This window comes from Salmo salar, chromosome ssa09, assembly GCF_905237065.1.
Source record: "Salmo salar chromosome ssa09, Ssal_v3.1, whole genome shotgun sequence".
Taxonomy (NCBI): Eukaryota; Metazoa; Chordata; class Actinopteri; order Salmoniformes; family Salmonidae; genus Salmo; species Salmo salar.
The window spans coordinates 92,720,976-92,742,357 of NC_059450.1; the positions used below are offsets into that span (position 1 = coordinate 92,720,976).

The 21,382-nt window shown below is 43.5% G+C and overlaps 1 protein-coding gene across 2 annotated transcripts in view; it reads right to left on the bottom strand.

Moving 5' to 3' along the window:
• LOC106612256 (proton-coupled amino acid transporter 1) overlaps window positions 1–21,382 on the bottom strand; it is a 64,453-nt gene that overhangs the window by 20,787 nt on the left and 22,284 nt on the right. For both annotated transcript variants that reach the window (XM_014213256.2, XM_014213255.2), the window contains exons 6-10: window positions 20,695–20,784; window positions 20,310–20,394; window positions 12,371–12,589; window positions 9,882–9,980; window positions 9,529–9,695 (exon numbers count right to left, since the gene is read on the bottom strand). In XM_014213256.2, coding sequence (XP_014068731.2) covers window positions 9,529–9,695; window positions 9,882–9,980; window positions 12,371–12,589; window positions 20,310–20,394; window positions 20,695–20,784 — 660 coding nt within the window. The remainder of the gene's footprint in view (window positions 1–9,528; window positions 9,696–9,881; window positions 9,981–12,370; window positions 12,590–20,309; window positions 20,395–20,694; window positions 20,785–21,382) is intronic.

A 21,382-nucleotide genomic window follows, 5' to 3' on the forward strand; every position in this document is an offset into this window, starting at 1 on the left:
TCCTCTCCTCTTTCGACCTCACCCTCTCACCTTCCCCCCCTACTCACAAGGCAGGCAATACGCTTGACCTCATCTTTACTAGATGCTGTTCTTCCACTAATCTCATTGCAACTCCCCTCCAAGTCTCCGACCACTACCTTGTATCCTTTTCCCTCTCGCTCTCATCCAACACTTCTCACTCTGCCCCTACTCGGATGGTATTGCGCCGTCCCAACCTTCGCTCTCTCTCTCCCGCTACTCTCTCCTCTTCCATCCTATCATCTCTTCCCTCTGCTCAAACCTTCTCCAACCTATCTCCTGATTCTGCCTCCTCAACGCTCCTCTCCTCCCTCTCTGCATCCTTTGATTTCCTCTGTCCCCTATCCTCCAGGCCGGCTCGGTCCTCCCCTCCTGCTCCGTGGCTCGACGACTCACTGCGAGCTCACAGAACAGGGCTCCGGGCAGCCGAGCGGAAATGGAGGAAAACTCGCCTCCCTGCGGACCTGGCATCCTTTCACTCCCTCCTCTCTACATTTTCCTCTTCTGTCTCTGCTGCTAAAGCCACTTTCTACCACTCTAAACTCCAAGCATCTGCCTCTAACCCTAGGAAGCTCTTTGCTACCTTCTCCTCCCTCCTGAATCCTCCTCCCCCTCCCCCCCTCCTCCCTCTCTGCGGATGACTTCGTCAACCATTTTGAAAAGAAGGTTGACGACATCCGATCCTCGTTTGCTAAGTCAAACGACACTGCTGGTCCTGCTCACACTGCCCTACCCTGTGCTTTGACCTCTTTCTCCCCTCTCTCTCCAGATGAAATCTCGCGTCTTGTGACGGCCGGCCGCCCAACAACCTGCCCACTTGACCCTATCCCCTCCTCTCTTCTCCAGACCATTTCCGGAGACCTTCTCCCCTACCTCACCTCGCTCATCAACTCATCCTTGACCGCTGGCTACGTCCCTTCCGTCTTCAAGAGAGCGAGAGTTGCACCCCTTCTGAAAAAACCTACACTCGATCCCTCCGATGTCAACTACAGACCAGTATCCCTTCTTTCCTTTCTCTCCAAAACTCTTGAACGTGCCGTCCTTGGCCAGCTCTCTTGCTATCTCTCTCAGAATGACCTTCTTGATCCTAATCAGTCAGGTTTCAAGACTGGGCATTCAACTGAGACTGCTCTTCTCTGTGTCACGGAGGCTCTCCGCACTGCTAAAGCTAACTCTCTCTCCTCTGCTCTCATCCTTCTAGACCTATCTGCTGCCTTTGATACCGTGAACCATCAGATCCTCCTCTCCACCCTCTCCGAGCTGGGCATCTCCGGCGCGGCCCACGCTTGGATTGCGTCCTACCTGACAGGTCGCTCCTACCAGGTGGCGTGGCGAGAATCTGTCTCCGCACCACGTGCTCTCACCACTGGTGTCCCCCAGGGCTCTGTTCTTGGCTCACTCCTATTCTCGCTATACACCAAGTCACTTGGCTCTGTCATATCCTCACATGGTCTCTCATATCATTGCTATGCAGATGACACACAATTAATCTTCTCCTTTCCCACTTCTGACAACCGGGTAGCGAATCGCATCTCTGCATGTCTGACAGACATATCAGTGTGGATGACGGATCACCACCTCAAGCTGAACCTCGACAAGACGGAGCTGCTCTTCCTCCCGGGGAAGGAGTGCCCGTTCCATGATCTCGCCATCACGGTTGACAACTCCCTTGTGTCCTCCTCCCAGAGTGCTAAGAGCCTTGGCGTGACCCTGGACAACACCCTGTCGTTCTCCACCAACATCAAGGCGGTGACCCGATCCTGTAGGTTCATGCTCTACAACATTCGCAGAGTACGACCCTGCCTCACACAGGAAGCGGCGCAGGTCCTAATCCAGGCACTTGTCATCTCCCGTCTGGATTATTGCAACTCGCTGTTGGCTGGGCTCCCTGCCTGTGCCATTAAACCCCTACAACTCATCCAGAACGCCGCAGCCCGTCTGGTGTTCAACCTTCCCAAGTTCTCTCACGTAACCCCGCTCCTCCGCTCTCTCCACTGGCTTCCAGTCGAAGCTCGCATCCGCTACAAGACCATGGTGCTTGCATACGGAGCTGTGAGGGGAACGGCACCTCCGTACCTTCAGGCTCTGATCAGGCCCTACACCCAAACAAGGGCACTCCGCTCATCCACCTCTGGCCTGCTCGCCTCCCTACCTCTGAGGAAGCACAGTTCCCGCTCAGCCCAGTCAAAACTGTTCGCTGCTCTGGCACCCCAATGGTGGAACAAGCTCCCTCACGACGCCAGGACAGCGGAGTCAATCACCACCTTCCGGAGACACCTGAAACCCCACCTCTTTAAGGAATACCTGGGATAGGATAAAGTAATCCTTCTAACCCCACCTTAAAAGATTTAGATGCACTATTGTAAAGTGGTTGTTCCACTGGATATTATAAGGTGAATGCACCAATTTGTAAGTCGCTCTGGATAAGAGCGTCTGCTAAATGACTTAAATGTTAAATGTTAAATATCAGACCACGTTACTGTCATACAGGGTTACATTCATATCAGACTACGTTACTGTCATACAGGGGTTGATTCATATCAGACTACTGTTGATTCATATCAGACTACCCCTGTATGACAGTAGTCTGATATGAATCAACCCCGTATGACAGTAACGTAGTCTGATATGAATCAACCCCTGTATGACAGTAGTCTGATATGAATGAAGCCCTGTATGACAGTAACGTAGTCTGATATGAATCAACCCCTGTATGACAGTAGTCTGATATGAATCAACCCCTGTATGACAGTAGTCTGATATGAATCAACCCCTGTATGACAGTAATGTAGTCTGATATGAATGAAGCCCTGTATGACAGTAGTCTGATATGAATGAAGCCCTGTATGACAGTAACGTAGTCTGATATGAATCAACCCCTGTATGACAGTAGTCTGATATGAATCAACCCCTGTATGACAGTAATGTAGTCTGATATGAATGAAGCCCTGTATGACAGTAATGTAGTCTGATATGAATGAAGCCCTGTATGACAGTAGTCTGATATGAATCAACCCCTGTATGACAGTAGTCTGATATGAATGAAGCCCTGTATGACAGTAATGTAGTCTGATATGAATGAAGCCCTGTATGACAGTAATGTAGTCTGATATGAATGAAGCCCTGTATGACAGTAATGTAGTCTGATATGAATGAAGCCCTGTATGACAGTAACGTAGTCTGATATGAATGTAACCCTGTATGACAGTAACGTAGTCTGATATGAATGTAACCCTGTATGACAGTAACGTAGTCTGATATGAATGTAACCCTGTATGACAGTAACGTGGTCTGATATGAATGTAACCCTGTATGACAGTAACGTAGTCTGATATGAATGTAACCCTGTATGACAGTAATGTAGTCTGATATGAATGTAACCCTGTATGACAGTAACGTAGTCTGATATGAATGTAACCCTGTATGACAGTAACGTAGTCTGATATGAATGTAACCCTGTATGACAGTAACGTAGTCTGATATGAATGGCCAGTGATTGAAGAAACGAATGCCGCAGCTATTTTCCTATCAAGTCTGGTCTGTTTGAGGCTTAACAAACGGCTCATCATTGTCTGACCCTTTCCTACAGGTTCATGACCTGCTGACCTGGCGACCTGGCTAGATCCAGTTAACATCCAATCAATGCCACTGATTAGTCAGCTCATTGAGGAACAGGGTACTGATACTCCAGCTCAGACAAACAGGCATGAAAACATTCAGATGTATGTATGGAACTGCGTGTCATTGTTTTCCATCATGACAAGTTAAACAGCGTCTTCTATCAGTCTATAGATCGTCAGAACAGAAGGTATCCAGGTTTAGATGTCCAGGTGGATGAAGCACAGTGACCTGCTGGCACAGCTTTCTGTCATTTGAGCCAGGTGGTTAGGGGTGTGTGTGTGTGTTTGTAGATTTGTGTGTGTGTTTATTTATAGGTTTGTGTGTGCGTGGCCACTATCCTATCCTGCAATGCCGGCCCTATTGACAGCTGAGAGCAGCTCCGAGAGCACAGTGGACTTGGTCGTGAGCCACGCCTCCTCACAGCTTCACTGGTCAACTCTCTTTCATGCTGCCTCCCTCTGACCTGTTCAATCTGTTCCTTCTATATGTACCTGACTGACCTGTTCCTTCTATATGTACCTGACTGACCTGTTCCTTCTATATGTACCTGACTGACCTGTTCCTTCTATATGTACCTGACTGACCTGTTCCTTCTATATGTACCTGACTGACCTGTTCCTTCTATATGTACCTGACTGACCTGTTCCTTCTATATCTACCTGACTGACCTGTTCCTTCTATATCTACCTGACTGACCTGTTCCTTCTATATGTACCTGACTGACCTGTTCCTTCTATATGTACCTGACTGACCTGTTCCTTCTATATCTACCTGACTGACCTGTTCCTTCTTTATCTACCTGACTGACCTGTTCCTTCTATATGTACCTGACTGACCTGTTCCTTCTATATCTACCTGACTGACCTGTTCCTTCTATATGTACCTGACTGACCTGGTCCTTCTATATCTACCTGACTGACCTGTTCCTTCTATATGTACCTGACTGACCTGTTCCTTCTATATGTACCTGACTGACCTGTTCCTTCTATATCTACCTGACTGACCTGTTCCTTCTATATCTACCTGACTGACCTGTTCCTTCTATATGTACCTGACTGACCTGTTCCTTCTATATCTACCTGACTGACCTGTTCCTTCTTTATCTACCTGACTGACCTGTTCCTTCTATATGTACCTGACTGACCTGTTCCTTCTATATCTACCTGACTGACCTGTTCCTTCTATATCTACCTGACTGACCTGTTCCTTCTATATCTACCTGACTGACCTGTTCCTTCTATATCTACCTGACTGACCTGTTCCTTCTATATCTACCTGGCTGTGACCTGTTCCTTCTATATGTACCTGACTGACCTGGTCCTTCTATATCTACCTGACTGACCTGTTCCTTCTATATGTACCTGACTGACCTGGTCCTTCTATATCTACCTGACTGACCTGTTCCTTCTATATCTACCTGACTGACCTGTTCCTTCTATATCTACCTGACTGACCTGGTCCTTCTATATCTACCTGACTGACCTGTTCCTTCTATATCTACCTGACTGACCTGTTCCTTCTATATGTACCGACTGACCTGGTCCTTCTATATCTACCTGACTGACCTGTTCCTTCTATATGTACCTGACTGACCTGGTCCTTCTATATGTACCTGACTGACCTGGTCCTTCTATATGTACCTGACTGACCTGTTCCTTCTATATGTACCTGACTGACCTGTTCCTTCTATATGTACCTGACTGACCTGTTCCTTCTATATGTACCTGACTGACCTGTTCCTTCTATATCTACCTGACTGACCTGTTCCTTCTATATGTACCTGACTGACCTGTTCCTTCTATATCTACCTGACTGACCTGTTCCTTCTATATGTACCTGACTGACCTGTTCCTTCTATATGTACCTGACTGACCTGTTCCTTCTATATGTACCTGACTGACCTGTTCCTTCTATATGTACCTGACTGACCTGTTCCTTCTATATGTACCTGACTGACCTGGTCCTTCTATATCTACCTGACTGACCTGTTCCTTCTATATCTACCTGACTGACCTGTTCCTTCTATATCTACCTGAATGACCTGTTCCTTCTATATCTACCTGACTGACCTGTTCCTTCTATATCTACCTGACTGACCTGTTCCTTCTATATGTACCTGACTGACCTGTTCCTTCTATATCTACCTGGCTGACCTGTTCCTTCTATATCTACCTGACTGACCTGTTCCTTCTATATCTACCTGACTGACCTGTTCCTTCTATATCTACCTGACTGACCTGTTCCTTCTATATCTACCTGACTGACCTGTTCCTTCTTTATCTACCTGACTGACCTGTTCCTTCTATATGTACCTGACTGACCTGTTCCTTCTATATCTACCTGACTGACCTGTTCCTTCTATATGTACCTGACTGACCTGGTCCTTCTATATGTACCTGACTGACCTGTTCCTTCTATATGTACCTGACTGACCTGTTCCTTCTATATGTACCTGACTGACCTGTTCCTTCTATATCTACCTGACTGACCTGTTCCTTCTATATCTACCTGACTGACCTGTTCCTTCTATATCTACCTGACTGACCTGTTCCTTCTATATGTACCTGACTGACCTGTTCCTTCTATATCTACCTGACTGACCTGTTCCTTCTTTATCTACCTGACTGACCTGTTCCTTCTATATGTACCTGACTGACCTGTTCCTTCTATATCTACCTGACTGACCTGTTCCTTCTATATGTACCTGACTGACCTGGTCCTTCTATATCTACCTGACTGACCTGTTCCTTCTATATGTACCTGACTGACCTGTTCCTTCTATATGTACCTGACTGACCTGTTCCTTCTATATCTACCTGACTGACCTGTTCCTTCTATATCTACCTGACTGACCTGTTCCTTCTATATGTACCTGACTGACCTGTTCCTTCTATATCTACCTGACTGACCTGTTCCTTCTTTATCTACCTGACTGACCTGTTCCTTCTATATGTACCTGACTGACCTGTTCCTTCTATATCTACCTGACTGACCTGTTCCTTCTATATCTACCTGACTGACCTGTTCCTTCTATATCTACCTGACTGACCTGTTCCTTCTATATCTACCTGACTGACCTGTTCCTTCTATATCTACCTGGCTGTGACCTGTTCCTTCTATATGTACCTGACTGACCTGGTCCTTCTATATCTACCTGACTGACCTGTTCCTTCTATATGTACCTGACTGACCTGGTCCTTCTATATCTACCTGACTGACCTGTTCCTTCTATATCTACCTGACTGACCTGTTCCTTCTATATCTACCTGACTGACCTGGTCCTTCTATATCTACCTGACTGACCTGTTCCTTCTATATCTACCTGACTGACCTGTTCCTTCTATATGTACCTGACTGACCTGGTCCTTCTATATCTACCTGACTGACCTGTTCCTTCTATATGTACCTGACTGACCTGGTCCTTCTATATGTACCTGACTGACCTGGTCCTTCTATATGTACCTGACTGACCTGTTCCTTCTATATGTACCTGACTGACCTGTTCCTTCTATATGTACCTGACTGACCTGTTCCTTCTATATGTACCTGACTGACCTGTTCCTTCTATATCAACCTGACTGACCTGTTCCTTCTATATGTACCTGACTGACCTGGTCCTTCTATATGTACCTGACTGACCTGGTCCTTCTATATGTACCTGACTGACCTGTTCCTTCTATATCTACCTGACTGACCTGTTCCTTCTATATGTACCTGACTGACCTGGTCCTTCTATATGTACCTGACTGACCTGGTCCTTCTATATGTACCTGACTGGCCTGGTCCTTCTATATGTACCTGACTGACCTGTTCCTTCTATATCTACCTGACTGACCTGTTCCTTCTATATGTACCTGACTGACCTGTTCCTTCTATATCTACCTGACTGACCTGTTCCTTCTATATCTACCTGACTGACCTGTTCCTTCTATATGTACCTGACTGACCTGGTCCTTCTATATGTACCTGACTGACCTGTTCCTTCTATATCTACCTGACTGACCTGGTCCTTCTATATCTACCTGACTGACCTGGTCCTTCTATATCTACCTGACTGGCCTGTTCCTTCTATATCTACCTGACTGACCTGGTCCTTCTATATGTACCTGACTGACCTGGTCCTTCTATATCTACCTGACTGACCTGGTCCTTCTATATGTACCTGACTGACCTGTTCCTTCTATATCTACCTGACTGACCTGTTCCTTCTATATCTACCTGACTGACCTGTTCCTTCTATATCTACCTGACTGACCTGTTCCTTCTATATCTACCTGACTGACCCGTTCCTTCTATATGTACCTGACTGACCCGGTCCTTCTATATCTACCTGACTGACCCGTTCCTTCTATATCTACCTGACTGACCCGTTCCTTCTATATGTACCTGACTGACCTGGTCCTTCTATATCTACCTGACTGACCTGGTCCTACTATATCTACCTGACTGACATGTTCCTTCTATATCTACCTGACTGACCTGGTCCTTCTATATCTACCTGACTGACCTGTTCCTTCTATATCTACCTGACTGACCTGTTCCTTCTATATCTACCTGACTGACCTGTTCCTTCTATATGTACCTGACTGACCTGTTCCTTCTATATGTACCTGACTGACCTGTTCCTTCTATATGTACCTGACTGACCTGTTCCTTCTATATCTACCTGACTGACCCGTTCCTTCTATATCTACCTGACTGACCCGGTCCTTCTATATCTACCTGACTGTGACCTGTTCAATCTGTGACCTCTATATGGACCTGACTGCGACCTCTATATGGACCTGACTGCGACCTCTATATGGACCTGACTGCGACCTCTATATGGACCTGACTGCGACCTCTATATGGACCTGACTGCGACCTCTATATGGACCTGACTGCGACCTCTATATGGACCTGACTGCGACCTCTATATGGACCTGACTGCGACCTCTATATGGACCTGACTGCGACCTCTATATGGACCTGGCTGTGACCTGTTCCTTCTATAGCTACCTGACTGATTACTTTGATTAAGGCAAGATTGAGCAAAGTATCAGCAGGCTTTACTGCCTTAAATTGAATTCTCCCTGGCTCAGGATGTCTGAGTCATGATGTCTGTCTTGTAACCTGCCACAATGAATGAATGTTTCTGCTGCATCTCCCAGTCATTGTGTCAGTGTCTCCATAGAGACAGATACAGTAGTGGTATTTACAGAACATCTAGTAATGCCTGTTAACTACAACCTCAGAGGGAAACCTGCAATGATGGTTTTTAAGCATGAATATAAATGCTGAGAATGTCAAATGAAGTAAAATACAAATCCGGTATTAACTTGATGACTAATGACTGAGAGAGATTTTAATTTGGTGATTAGTGTCTAGATGAGCAATTTAGGGCCACAGTGTGTGTGTGTGTGTGTGAGAGAGAGAGTGTGAGTGTGAGAGAGAGTGAGAGAGAGAGAGAATCCTATTTTGGTCAAATCTTCAAGACGATGCACACTTCAGGCAATCCAAAAATGACCAAAAGCCTTTCGATGAATACAATTATGACCAGTGTTACACTGTTAAAAAATACATGTGCTTTGTGATTCAACACAGCACCATCTCTTCAGTACCTATGCGATTCTATACAGCACCATCTATGTGATTCTATACAGCACCATCTCTTCAGTACCTATGTGATTATATACAGCACCATCTATGTGATTCTATACAGCACCATCTCTTCAGTACCTATGTGATTCTATACAGCACCATCTCTTCAGTACCTATGTGATTCTATACAGCACCATCTATGTGATTCTATACAGCACCATCTATGTGATTCTATACAGCACCATCTCTTCAGTACCTATGCGATTCTATACAGCACCATCTCTTCAGTACAATGTAAGAAGAACTCACCAGCAGTTGGGTAAGTTAAGGGTGACACTTCCCCCTATGGCCTCTCCAAAGGTGATGTACCCTATGGTCCCCAGGCTGATATAGAGGAAGGTGACGATGCCCATTCCCAGACATAGAACCATATTGAAACTCTGAGGCTTCTGGATCTTGTTCTCCAGGGGCAGGACCTGAGACATGGAGAGGAACAACGTTAGGTAACACTTCACCTTAAGTTGCCATTATACCTATGAAACTACACCGTACTAACTGTAGTAACGTTGTAATAATGCAATTATGTCAGTATTAACATGTAATTACATGGTAATAATGTTTTTTTTTGCGGCATATGTTCAACATGAACAGTAATACGTTACCACTCCTATCCCCTCGAAAGCAAAGATGGCAGTTCCAAAGAAGAGAGGGTAGTCTTTGGCATGACCCACCTTGGGCAGGTTGATATGATTTGGGATGTTCTGGAAATCAAAACAGAAAAATTGGTTGAATATCAAATAAAGTCCAGTAAGGTCATTAAATAACAATGCATAGCAGTTAACATTATAGGATGTTTGAGCCTTCGCATTGATTCTACTAGTGTCTGGAACTCTATTGGAGGGATACGACACCATTCTTCCACCACAAATTCCATCATTTGGTGTTTTGATGATGGTAGAAACACTGGAGGAAGCACACAGCCCAGCAGCCGCCCCAAGGGTCAGGGACCTCCCCGGAGGTCACACAGTATATGAAAATGTCATAAACCATGAATGTTTTTATTTATTTTTCATTACAGGAAATTCACTATTTTTCTAGCCATGGTAGGCCAAAATAATGGGCTACTGGCCATTTTTATTCACGGACCCTAAGCATGATGGGATGTTAACTGCATAATTAACTCTGAAAACACATCTGTGTGGAAGCACCTGCTTTCAGTATACTTTGTGTCCTTCATTTACTCAAGCAGTTTCCTTTATTTACAGAAGGTACCTGTATTTTGATCGATTATATATCTGTTTGGGTTAGTGATCATTTGAAGTGGCTCCATTTGCCCTCAGCATGCATTTGTTCACCATTCTGAATGTCTTAAGCAGAGATGGGCAACTTTGATGGAGGTGGGGGCCACAAAACCAATCAGAATTCATCATGAAGGGCCACAGGGGCTCACGGCTCAACACCCACATCGATACCCACACAGTCAGAGCTGGCTCTAGCCTATTTGTTTGTTTTAAAGCACGTTTGCTGCAATTCTACTCATTTAGCCATGGAGCAGAGAGAATATTTAGCCATGGAGCAGAGAGAACAATGTGCAGTTTTTAACATGATATCTGATGGTCAATGGGGGCCCCCCAGTCAGTAATTTGACCAGGATTATTTTTAAAGGTTTAGATAGCTGGCCGCTAGACTCACTATAAAATGTCAGCTGACATTGGCTAACTGAGTAACTGGCAGTGACTGGCATAAAAAGAGAAAAATTGCTGATGTACAACCAAATTTCGAAAATTGCACCTTGGGTATTCTACTATTGTAACTCTCAACAGTAAATTGAGACCACGACAGAGTTCCTAGTTGCCAATCCCTGGTCTAAATTGAATTACACCCCCCCCCCGGTCTTGGTCTCGACTCGGACTCGATTTGTGCTGGTCTTGAATCGGTCTCGAATACAACACTGCCTGTCACTAGTCATTGCCTCTTCATCCATAACAACCACAACCCAATCAGTGGAGAGATAGGGGTGGCAGGGCTGGTTGCTATAGAATGCCTACATTAGAATTATATATTGTTGGAACATTTCATTATATACATAATATGCAGTGGATTTAGATGGCTACTATTGTTATGAATGGATAACATTGTTAAGAATGGATGTCATTGTTAAGAATGGATGTCATTGTTAAGAATGGATGTCATTGTTAAGAATGGATGTCATTGTTAAGAATGGATAACATTGTTAAGAATGGATGCTTTGTTAAGAATGGATGCTTTGTTAAGAATGGATGTTTTGTAGCTCTGCATCTAGTAAGTTATGTATTTATTGTAATTCAGCTTTTAGCTGCCAACGTGTCCATCATGAACAAACTAACTAAAGCTGAGACAGGGAACGACCCCGTGAGTTACAGGCTTTTACATTTATATTTCAAGGTTGGAGGTTATCACGTAGACACGTTGGTGTCACCTCGTTAGTCAGTATCAGTTAGACCTTTGCTGGCTTGTCATTTCATTAGTCAGAAGGTGTTTTACCTGTGCTGGCCCAGGGGATATTTAAGAGTGGCTGGCCCAGTGCTCCATTTGTCATGAGAGATGTGGACGGTTAACTCCTTTAGTTGGCTCTCCCCATTTTGATTTCTAACAACAAAAACAAAAATCGGATTTTTCCCTGTTTTGCTCCACTTTGTGGTCTCCTTCTTTGGTGTTGGTTTTAATTTTGTTTGCCTCTTCTTGGGCAAATTTTAGTGGGTTCTCATGGTGGGTGTCTTTTAGGTCCCAGTTGTTGCAAGTCAACTTTCAATAGACACCCTCATGAGTGTTTTTCAGAACCCCTCCTAAAACCCCACCTGTTTCGTTTTGGTTGTTGTTAGTGATTCTTTGTTAGTTCCCCCTTCTGTTTGACAACATTTTGGGGGGTTTCTTGCTAGGGAACGTAACACGTGCCATGGGACTGGTGTGTATTCATTAGTGCACACTGTAGTAAACTGTACCAAAATGTTTTGCAACAGAAAACTTTTCGCAATGAAAAGTTGCGTTTCTTATTTGGACAAGTTCATGTTAGTCCCTCCCCCCAGAAGACAGCCCTGCAGTACATACCGTGAAGCAGAAGACAGCCCTGCAGTACCTAACGTGAAGCAGAAGACAGCCCTGCAGTACCTACCGTGAAGCAGAAGAAGTAGATGAGGACCAGGCTAGTACACATGGCCAGGTTGGCTGCCAGTGAGAGGGGGGCCAGGTACTTCAGGTTTGGGGTGAACACCAGGAGTATAATGGCTGGCAGGAAACACAACATGTAGAGACGGGAGTCAAAGCTGGGGACGGTCACAGCCGTCTGGTTTCTGTGGCAGTTCATGGTTGTCCCGTTAGAAGCCTCCACCACCTGAAGAAAGAATGCCAAAGAATAGTGAAGACATAGTAGGGAATCCTTTTCACACGTCATGCCAACCTCAACTGTACTCTGCTGGATCTGGTATTTTCTTCATATTGCCCTTTTCAGCAAGGTGCAAGCAACTGACGGATAGTGATGGCTTTGGATTTCTGAACTTTAAATGTTATGAATCATTAGTTATAATAAGGACCTGAGGGGTGCCATAGCCGAGGGGCTACACCAGAGGTGGTTATCTGTAGGGGGTAGGTATATGGTGGGTGCAATTAAGCTTGGAATGTACTGACTGTAGGGAAAACAATCACGTAGCAGGCATTGATAAGGGGAGAGAGCCATGGATTAGTGATGAAGGGGGTCCAGGTCAGGTCACATTAAGGGAGAAGGCAAATGTTATTGCCAGTATCACTTAGTTTCCTGCCTAGCAATAAAGATCATGTTTAGCGAGAAGGAGGAGACTTCACCCAAAGTGGGGTACAAATACCACCACTATCGTAAACATGTTTTTGTCACTTCAGCTATTCTATCCTTTGGGAAGAATAAACTTGGTTTAAGCTTTCACAGTGTCCGATGAGTTCTTACTCTAATAATTAGAAGGGTTGGCGTTGTCGGCAGGATTCACCATGATTTATAGTCAAACCAGAGAGTCCAGAGCTGGCAACAAACAAGGTAGGCACAGTTCCTACAGCTGTTTCCACTCATTTTGACATCTTGGGGAGATGAGAATCGTAGGCTGAACAAATATAGGATACGGATCTAGAAAGCCTGAGTTTATTCAGTAGGCCCATTGAGAAATGACCGGTTGTAAATATATGGTGTAGGGTGGGTTCCTTTAAGGATAGGTCCCAAGTGGAGGTTTTCCTCTGCAAGATCTGTAAAAAAGGGACAAAAGTCCCAGCTGCAGTGACAGTGAGGCAGTACAGCATATGTGGATAATGATAAGAAGGTTGCCTATAAATTCTGAAGGAAAGCCATGGTTAAAAGAAAAGCAATAAGATTTTCTAACACTGTTTGAGATTCGTATAGGAACAATAGCAATAAGAAGAGAGGTTGGTTTATGCCCTATTGGGGCGGTGAACCGTGACAGATGATGTGGAAATAGGAAGACAAGTGTGAATCATTTTGGTAATGTGTGTTATCAACAACAGTGATATTTGATGCGCAACACTTGAATAAGACATTGAGTCATCCGTATTCTCCAGTAATACATTTGCAGACTATAGTAGTGGTTCTAATACAAGGTATTAAGTGCCGTGACCAATAAAAGGCACAAATACCATAACTATTCTCCGGGGAAGTGGGTAGCGCTACCTTGGAAAATAGTTAATAGGAGGTGAGTATTATAGACGGGAGTGAAGAAATGTAAAACGCCCTGGACACCGTCGGGAGAGGTTTGGGAATAATAACTATTGATATGGTAGAGCGGAGCTATAGAATTTTAATAAAGCTATGGCGGCGCTGAAAGAAGCGCAAGAGCATTCTACCAATTTGGCTCGAATATGGGAAACATTTTGCAAACTGGGTCAAATTGGCCCGCACTTCCCTGTTGACGGAAAATTTGAATCAAATAAAGAACTCAGAGATGCTGTTGTGCACAATGACGTCAATGAGAAATCGCAAGCTCAATATACAAGTGTTTTGATGTCAGCGTTTTATCAACAGACGAGTATAACTGATAAAAATGAAATTATTAGATGTACTCAGCTTCAAAAAGATAGGGTACATGAGTACATAGATATAATTTGTTTTGATGGCAGGTTTGAAACCTGTGATCAAAATGGCAATTGTGGGGGTAGTGGATGAAATAGAGCAGGATGCTTTATGAGTGAAAAAAGAAACTCTGCTCACTTCACAGATGTGCGAGGGGTTAATACGGCCACAGGGAAAGTCACTAACTATAGTTTCAATGGCCAAGGTAAGACAAAGAAACTTAGAGAAAAAACATCAAAGGTGTGGGGCTGTTGGTCATTGGAAAAAGGAGTGTAAAGTAGGAATGGAGCCTGCTGTATACGGAAGAAATGCTGCCAAGCAAGCGTTTGCCTCTTTTTCAAAAGAGCAACAACAAATCCTCCTGAAAGTAGCAGGACAGGAAACTTCCACACAGCGGTGTATGGCCTCGGTACGATCGATAGTAGGTCATAGAGATTACAGTTTCTATGTGAAGGAAGACATATGAGACCACGTCTTATATGTACACTTTGTTTTCCAGAAGAGGAGGGGGTTTCATTATCTCTCGTTGGAATGTTCCCTGAGATTGTGGTATTGGGGAGAGCAGTTAGTGATATTCAGCAGTTTTAAGTGTAAAAGGTTCTGGATTAGAAATGGAGTTCCAGATAAGGCCTGTTCATCACACACACACACACACACACACACACACACACACACACACACACACACACACACACACACACACACACACACACACACACACACACACACACACACACACACCTTACCGGTTATGAGTATGCGTTAGTGGTGTTGATACTGTGGGATTTATTTTGTGTGGGGTCTTATCAATTTGGTATGCAATTACTTTACTTTATGAGATACCATTATTTCCATATGGAGTTATCAAGAGTTGTAATTCTAAATTGATTGGTTATTCGAATTAGTTTATTTTTGATGGAACATGTTTTAGAATCACGATGTGAATCATGTGTTCGAAGAGGAAATGACCAGTTCCCTTGGGCCCTGGTCTTTAGGTAAATACACACATGTATTTTGTTCAGTCTGCATAGAGAAGGAAAAATATATGTTAATGAGGGTTGACAGTTACTCCAAATGGATTGTGATATGTGAATTGATGATTTCATTTTTTGTCTTTGTATCGATACAAATTTCACCAGATTGGGTCTACTGTATTGTTAGGTTAGTGTGCCAACTCCATGATCAGGTAACTCTTCAGAGAGGTCAGCAGTAAAATAAGGGAGTATGAACAAATTTTGACAATGGTTGTTTCAACAGTAACAGTATGTTGTTATGCTCGTTGACATTTTTCATAGAGATAATGTTATTAAAAAAATTGGGAATGTAATAATTTGTCATATAGTCAATGCTTGTCTGGATTTCCTGAATCCGAAATGAATTGAACTAAACTGTTGTTCTGATCTGTCCTCTTTATAGGTTATCATGGAAGGTGACGTCCGATCGTGTCTTAATGCATGTAGGAATAATCTGACCACAAACAGTGTGTGTGAAACTCAAAACCCTCCCTAACCGGCGGAAGAAAGGGCAACAAAGGCATTCAATGCGACAGTGACTTTTAACACTCCAATCTGAGCCCGAGCCATTTTACCTGAGTACGGGCGGCAGGAGTGCGCCATGAGTCCGGAGACCACGCATATTGAGTGAGCATGGAGAGAGAGAGAGAACATTCAAACTTCTGTCATGCTCCTGGTGTACTGGTGGGAGAAATGGACCAGACAGAATGGTAGTAGCGGCTCAAGTGAGAGGCTTGTGTATGTGGGAAAAACGGATTACTTTATATTGAAAATCGGGACATTACCAAGGGCCATCAAATGGGACAGGCAAGAGTTACATATGTGCCGTTGGGAAGGAGGAAGTGCCCGGGGGGGGGGGGGTTGTATTGAGTTAGGTCTACCAACTGCGAACAATTTAGAGTGAAAATGCATTGAGATACCGATCTTTCATTACCATGCCACTCGCAACAGGAAAACAGGGACAAAGGGAGGTTGTAATGAGAAGATTCATTACCAGCAATAAATGTCACCGTTTATAAACGTACATTCTAACCGTGATGATGTGTGCCAGGTTGAGAAGCTCAAATTAGTGTGATAGACTCAAAGTAAAGCACTAAAGACTGTCATTCTAAATTAGTTTTAGATAATTTATAAAATGTTTTATTTATGATTCAGCTACAGCGAGAGAGAGTTGCTCTCAAACTGTGAGGGGTGGGTGCACTGCCCAAATGTATTATACCTGGGAGGCTCTAGAAACCTTATCTTTAAGTGTCCTCTGACTGGGAGGTTATTGGAGAACTCACTGGATGATAGCTTGGTTCAAACATCATTTTTTTGTAAAAAAATGTTTTACCATGTCATCAGAATTTTAATGTTAAATCGCATCAATACATATAGATTGCTGGATGATACGGTACAATTAATTGCATACAAGGCTCCTAGTCTGTGTCTTGCGTTAACACCCAAGGATGAAAATGAAGGAGCCGGGCACAGAGACCAGCATCACAAAGGCATAGAACATAACAGATGGACAGTTCTTTCCCCAGTTTAAGTGGCATCAAGGATGGTGTGAAATTATTAAACATGTACTTTTTCTTCTTTCCTTTTCAAGTCAATATGTTTTTAGGTTTTGTGGAACATAAGAGTGACCATTGTTCCAGAGGAAGGACTGATGTATATTGACTAATTGTTTATAAGAGGAGGTGTGCATTAGGAGTAGTTACTAGTGTGTTATGGGTTAGATAGAATGATATATGTGCAAATGTATCTATAGCAGGAAGTGAGGTAAACATGAAGCCTGTGGTTGAGACAGAATGTTTACATCAGGCTGTTAAGTGAGATGGAATGTGACTGGGGTGGAGATCTGTGGAAGCTCATTAACCTCTTGGCGTTCCCCTAGGATAGGGGGCGCTAAAGCGATTTTTGAAAAAATTCGTGCCCATTTTAAACGGCCTCCTACTCAAACTCAGAAGCTAGGATATGCATATAATTCATACTTGTGGATAGAAAACACCCTAAAGTTTCTAAAACTGTTTGAATGGTGTCTGTGAGTATAACAGAACTCATATGGCAGTCAAAACCCTGAGACAGATGGAAACAGGAAGTGGAATTCTGAATTGCGAACTCAACTTCATCACGTTGCCTATTAATCACACCGTGAGCTATGGTTCATTGAGCACTTCCTATTGCTTCCACTAGATGTCCCCAGTCTTCACAAATTGGTTTGAGCCTTCTACTGTTAAAATTGAATGAATGAGGCGCTGTGGAACGTGGTCACACGGAGAGGGCCATCACCATTATGACGCCGGCGCCCCTGGTTACCCTCCCCTTTCGAAACGTTTTGAAACACAATGCAATCGTCCCCCTCGAATCTTATTGGCTCTCTTGTTGAAAAACGCCCTGAAGATTTATGTTATACAACGTTTGACATGTTTGAACGAATCTAAATGGGGGAAAAATGCATTTTCTCAAAATGGCTGTCCCGTGGCCGACGGAAGTTTTGGAGCAGCCTTCAGACGCGCTAACAAGAACAAGCTCTTGGAACATAACAGAGTATTTTTTTCGAACGAAAATACATTTGTCGTGGACCTGGGATTCCTGGAAGTGCTTTCTGATGAAGACAACCAAAGGAAAGGGATTATTGACAATAGTATACAAGACTAGATGTGATATGCGATTGTTCCAAGATGGCGCTGAACTGTAACGTTAGCCTATTTTTCAGAGTATCGCATCCCCTTTCATCGCAAAGTATGATTACCCAGTAAAGTTAATTGTAGCTCTGTTTCATCGGATGCATTTGAGGGAAAAATAGTTAGTCAACGTTACGCACCGATGTAAAATGCTGTTTTTATATATAAATATGAACTTTATCGAACAAAAGAATGCATGTATTGTGTAACATGATGTTCTAGGTGTGTCATCTGATGAAGATTGTCAAAGGTTAGTGCTGCATTTAGCTGTTTTTTGGTTATTTGTGATGCATGTGGTTGGTCGGAAAATGGCTATGTGGCTACTTTTACGATATACTCCTCTAACATAATCTAATGTTTTGCTTTTGCTGTAAAGCCTTTTTGAAATCGGACAACGTGGTTCGATTCAGGAGAGGTGTATCTATAAAACGATATAATTTGAATTTTTTATTTTTTTATTATTACATTTTGTTATGCTAATGGCGATATGATTTTTCGCTGGATGTCCGTCCCGCATACGGACGGAGGCCGCACAGGGGTTAATGAAGGTCGGGGTGATAGAGTGGTATCATTCCCAGAGAACATGTACAGTTGAAGTCGGAAGTTTACATAGACCTTAGTCAAATACATTTAAACTCAGTTTTTCACAATTCCTGACATTTAATCCTAGTAAAGATTCCCTGTCTTAGGTCAGTTAGGATCACCACTTTATTTTAAGAATGTGAAATGTCAAAATCATAGTAGAGCGAATGATTCATTTCAGCTTTTATTTCTTTCATCACATTCCCAGTGGGTCAGAAGTTCACATGCACTCAATTAGTATTTGGTAGCATTGCCTTTAAATGGTTTAACTTGGATCAAACGTTTCGGGTAGCCTTCCACAAGCTTCCCACAATAAGTTGGGTGAATCTTGGCCCACTCCTCCTGACAGAGCTGGTGTAACTGAGTCAGGTTTGTTGGCCTCCTTGCTCGCACACATTTTTTCAGTTCTGCCCACAAATTTTCTACGGGATTGAGGTCAGGGCTTTGTGATGGCCACTCCAATACCTTGACTTTGTTGTCCTTAAGCCATTTTGCCACAACTTTGGAAGTATGCTTAGGGTCATTGTCCATTTGGAAGACCAATTTGCAACCAACCTTTAACTTCCTGACTGATGTCTTGAGATGTTGCTTCAATATATCCTCATCATTTTCCTTCCTCATGATGCCATCTATTTTGTGAAGTGCACCAGTCCCTCCTGCAGCAAAGCACCCCCACAACATGATGCTGCACCCCCATGCTTCACGGTTGGGATGGTGTTCTTTGGCTTGCAAGCATCCCCCTTTTTCTCCAAACATAACGATGGTCATTATGGCCAAACAGTTCTATTTTTGTTTCATCAGACCAGAGGACATTTCTCCAAAAAGTCCAATCTTTGTCCCCATGTGCAGTTGCAAACCGTAGTCTGGCTTTTTTATGGCAGTTTTGGACCATTTGCTTCTTCCTTGCTGAGCGGCCTTTCAGGTTGTGTCAATATAGGACTCGTTTTACTGTTGATATAGATACTTTTGTACCTGTTTCCTCCAGCATCTTCACAAGGTCCTTGTGTTTTTTTTCCTGAGGTCTTGGCTGATTTCTTTTGATTTTTCCCATGATGTCAAGCAAAGAGGCACTGAGTTTGAAGGTAGGCCTTGAAATACATCCACAGGTACACCTCCAATTGACTCAAATGATGTCAATTAGTCTATCAGAAAGTTCTAAAGCCATGACATCATTTTCTGGAATTGTTTTCAGCGGCAGGGATTGGGAGACTAGTCAGAATCGAGGGAAAGATGAACAGAGCAAAGTACAGAGAGATCCTTGATGAAAACCTGATCCAGAGCGCTCTGGACCTCAGACTTGGGCGAAGGTTAACCTTCCAACAGGACAACGACCCTAAGCACACAGCCAAGACAACGCAGGAGTGGCTGTTTTTTCTTTGTCATTATGGGGTAGATTGTGTAGATTGATGAGGGTGAAAAAAACAATTTAATCAATTTTAGAATAAGGCTGTAACGTAACAAAATGTGGAAAAAGTCAAGAGGTCTGAATACTTTCCGAATGCACTGTAGCTGAGTAACAGAACGAGCAGAAGAGTTTGGCTGGAATCTTGTCCACACCAGTGATGATAACATTCAAACTGCTAGAATCTTGTCCACACCAGTGATGATAACATCCAAACTGCTGGAATCTTGTCCACTCCAGTGATGATAACATCCAAACTGCTGGTCCTGCTCAGGAAGAAGTAAACAATACCACCTGGTGGTGTGAAACAGTACTAGTCAACTTGATGACATGTCCCCTACCTGTTTGACGTTGTCACTGAGGAAGACGAAGTAGACACAGCAGAAACCCAGCTGGGTGATGATCAGAAACACGTTCACTATCCGCCTGAAGGAAAACAGGGACAAGGACACAAATAAACATCGGTTCTAAACATTAAAGGGGACTGAAAACACCAGATATTAAACCAAACACTTATTGAATAAGGTGAAAACACAAGCCATAATATAGAAGACTCTAGGGAGTTCCACTTGTTATTACAGAATACATTTCATATGATTCATAACCTTCCTGTAGGTTCTTCTACAGTAACTACTGTAGCCACATTCTACAGTAACTACTGTAGCCACATTCTACAGTAACTACTGTACACACATTCTACAATAGACACATTCTAGATATATTTACCTCCCCCATATTGAGTGCCTTCTCAGCCACGAGACATTCTCCATACCATACTGCACAGCATCACCATAGTCCAGAAAGGGCTTGTTCAACCTAGAACAGAGGGAACATCCCTCAGGGCCCAGATTCAGATCTAGGATCAGATCTACGTTGTCCATGTAATCTTATTCATTTTGGTCTGAATGGAAAAACTGAATATGGGCCCAGATTTCAACGACCACACAACTTGAAACAACCGTCAATAAAATGACCATACAAGGTGACCATACCCCATGTTCACTAAATGTGACAGTGTTACTTCAGCTGGGGCCTGGTACCTGGTCACTAGTGTGAGGAACCTGACAGACAGGTTACTGATATACCATTATTAACCTGTTTGATTGTATAATAGAGAACAGGGTTGTGAACAATGGATGTTGAGTATCCAACGCAACTGAAATCTAGGGTGCATTCACATCGTGCTCGTTTTGTTTCAGTTTGCTTGTATTACAAAATAAAAACGCTTTTCACTTCTCCTACAAAAGGAAATTAACCACACCAGTTCAACAACATAACTTGCAGTCTGAACACACCCATAAGGGTGTTACTACAACATGGTGGACTCAAATTCATTAAACATCCTGCTTTATCCAATACTAAGCTTGATGGCATAGCTGCATCGTGGTGACATTGACTTAGATTAGAGTATGAA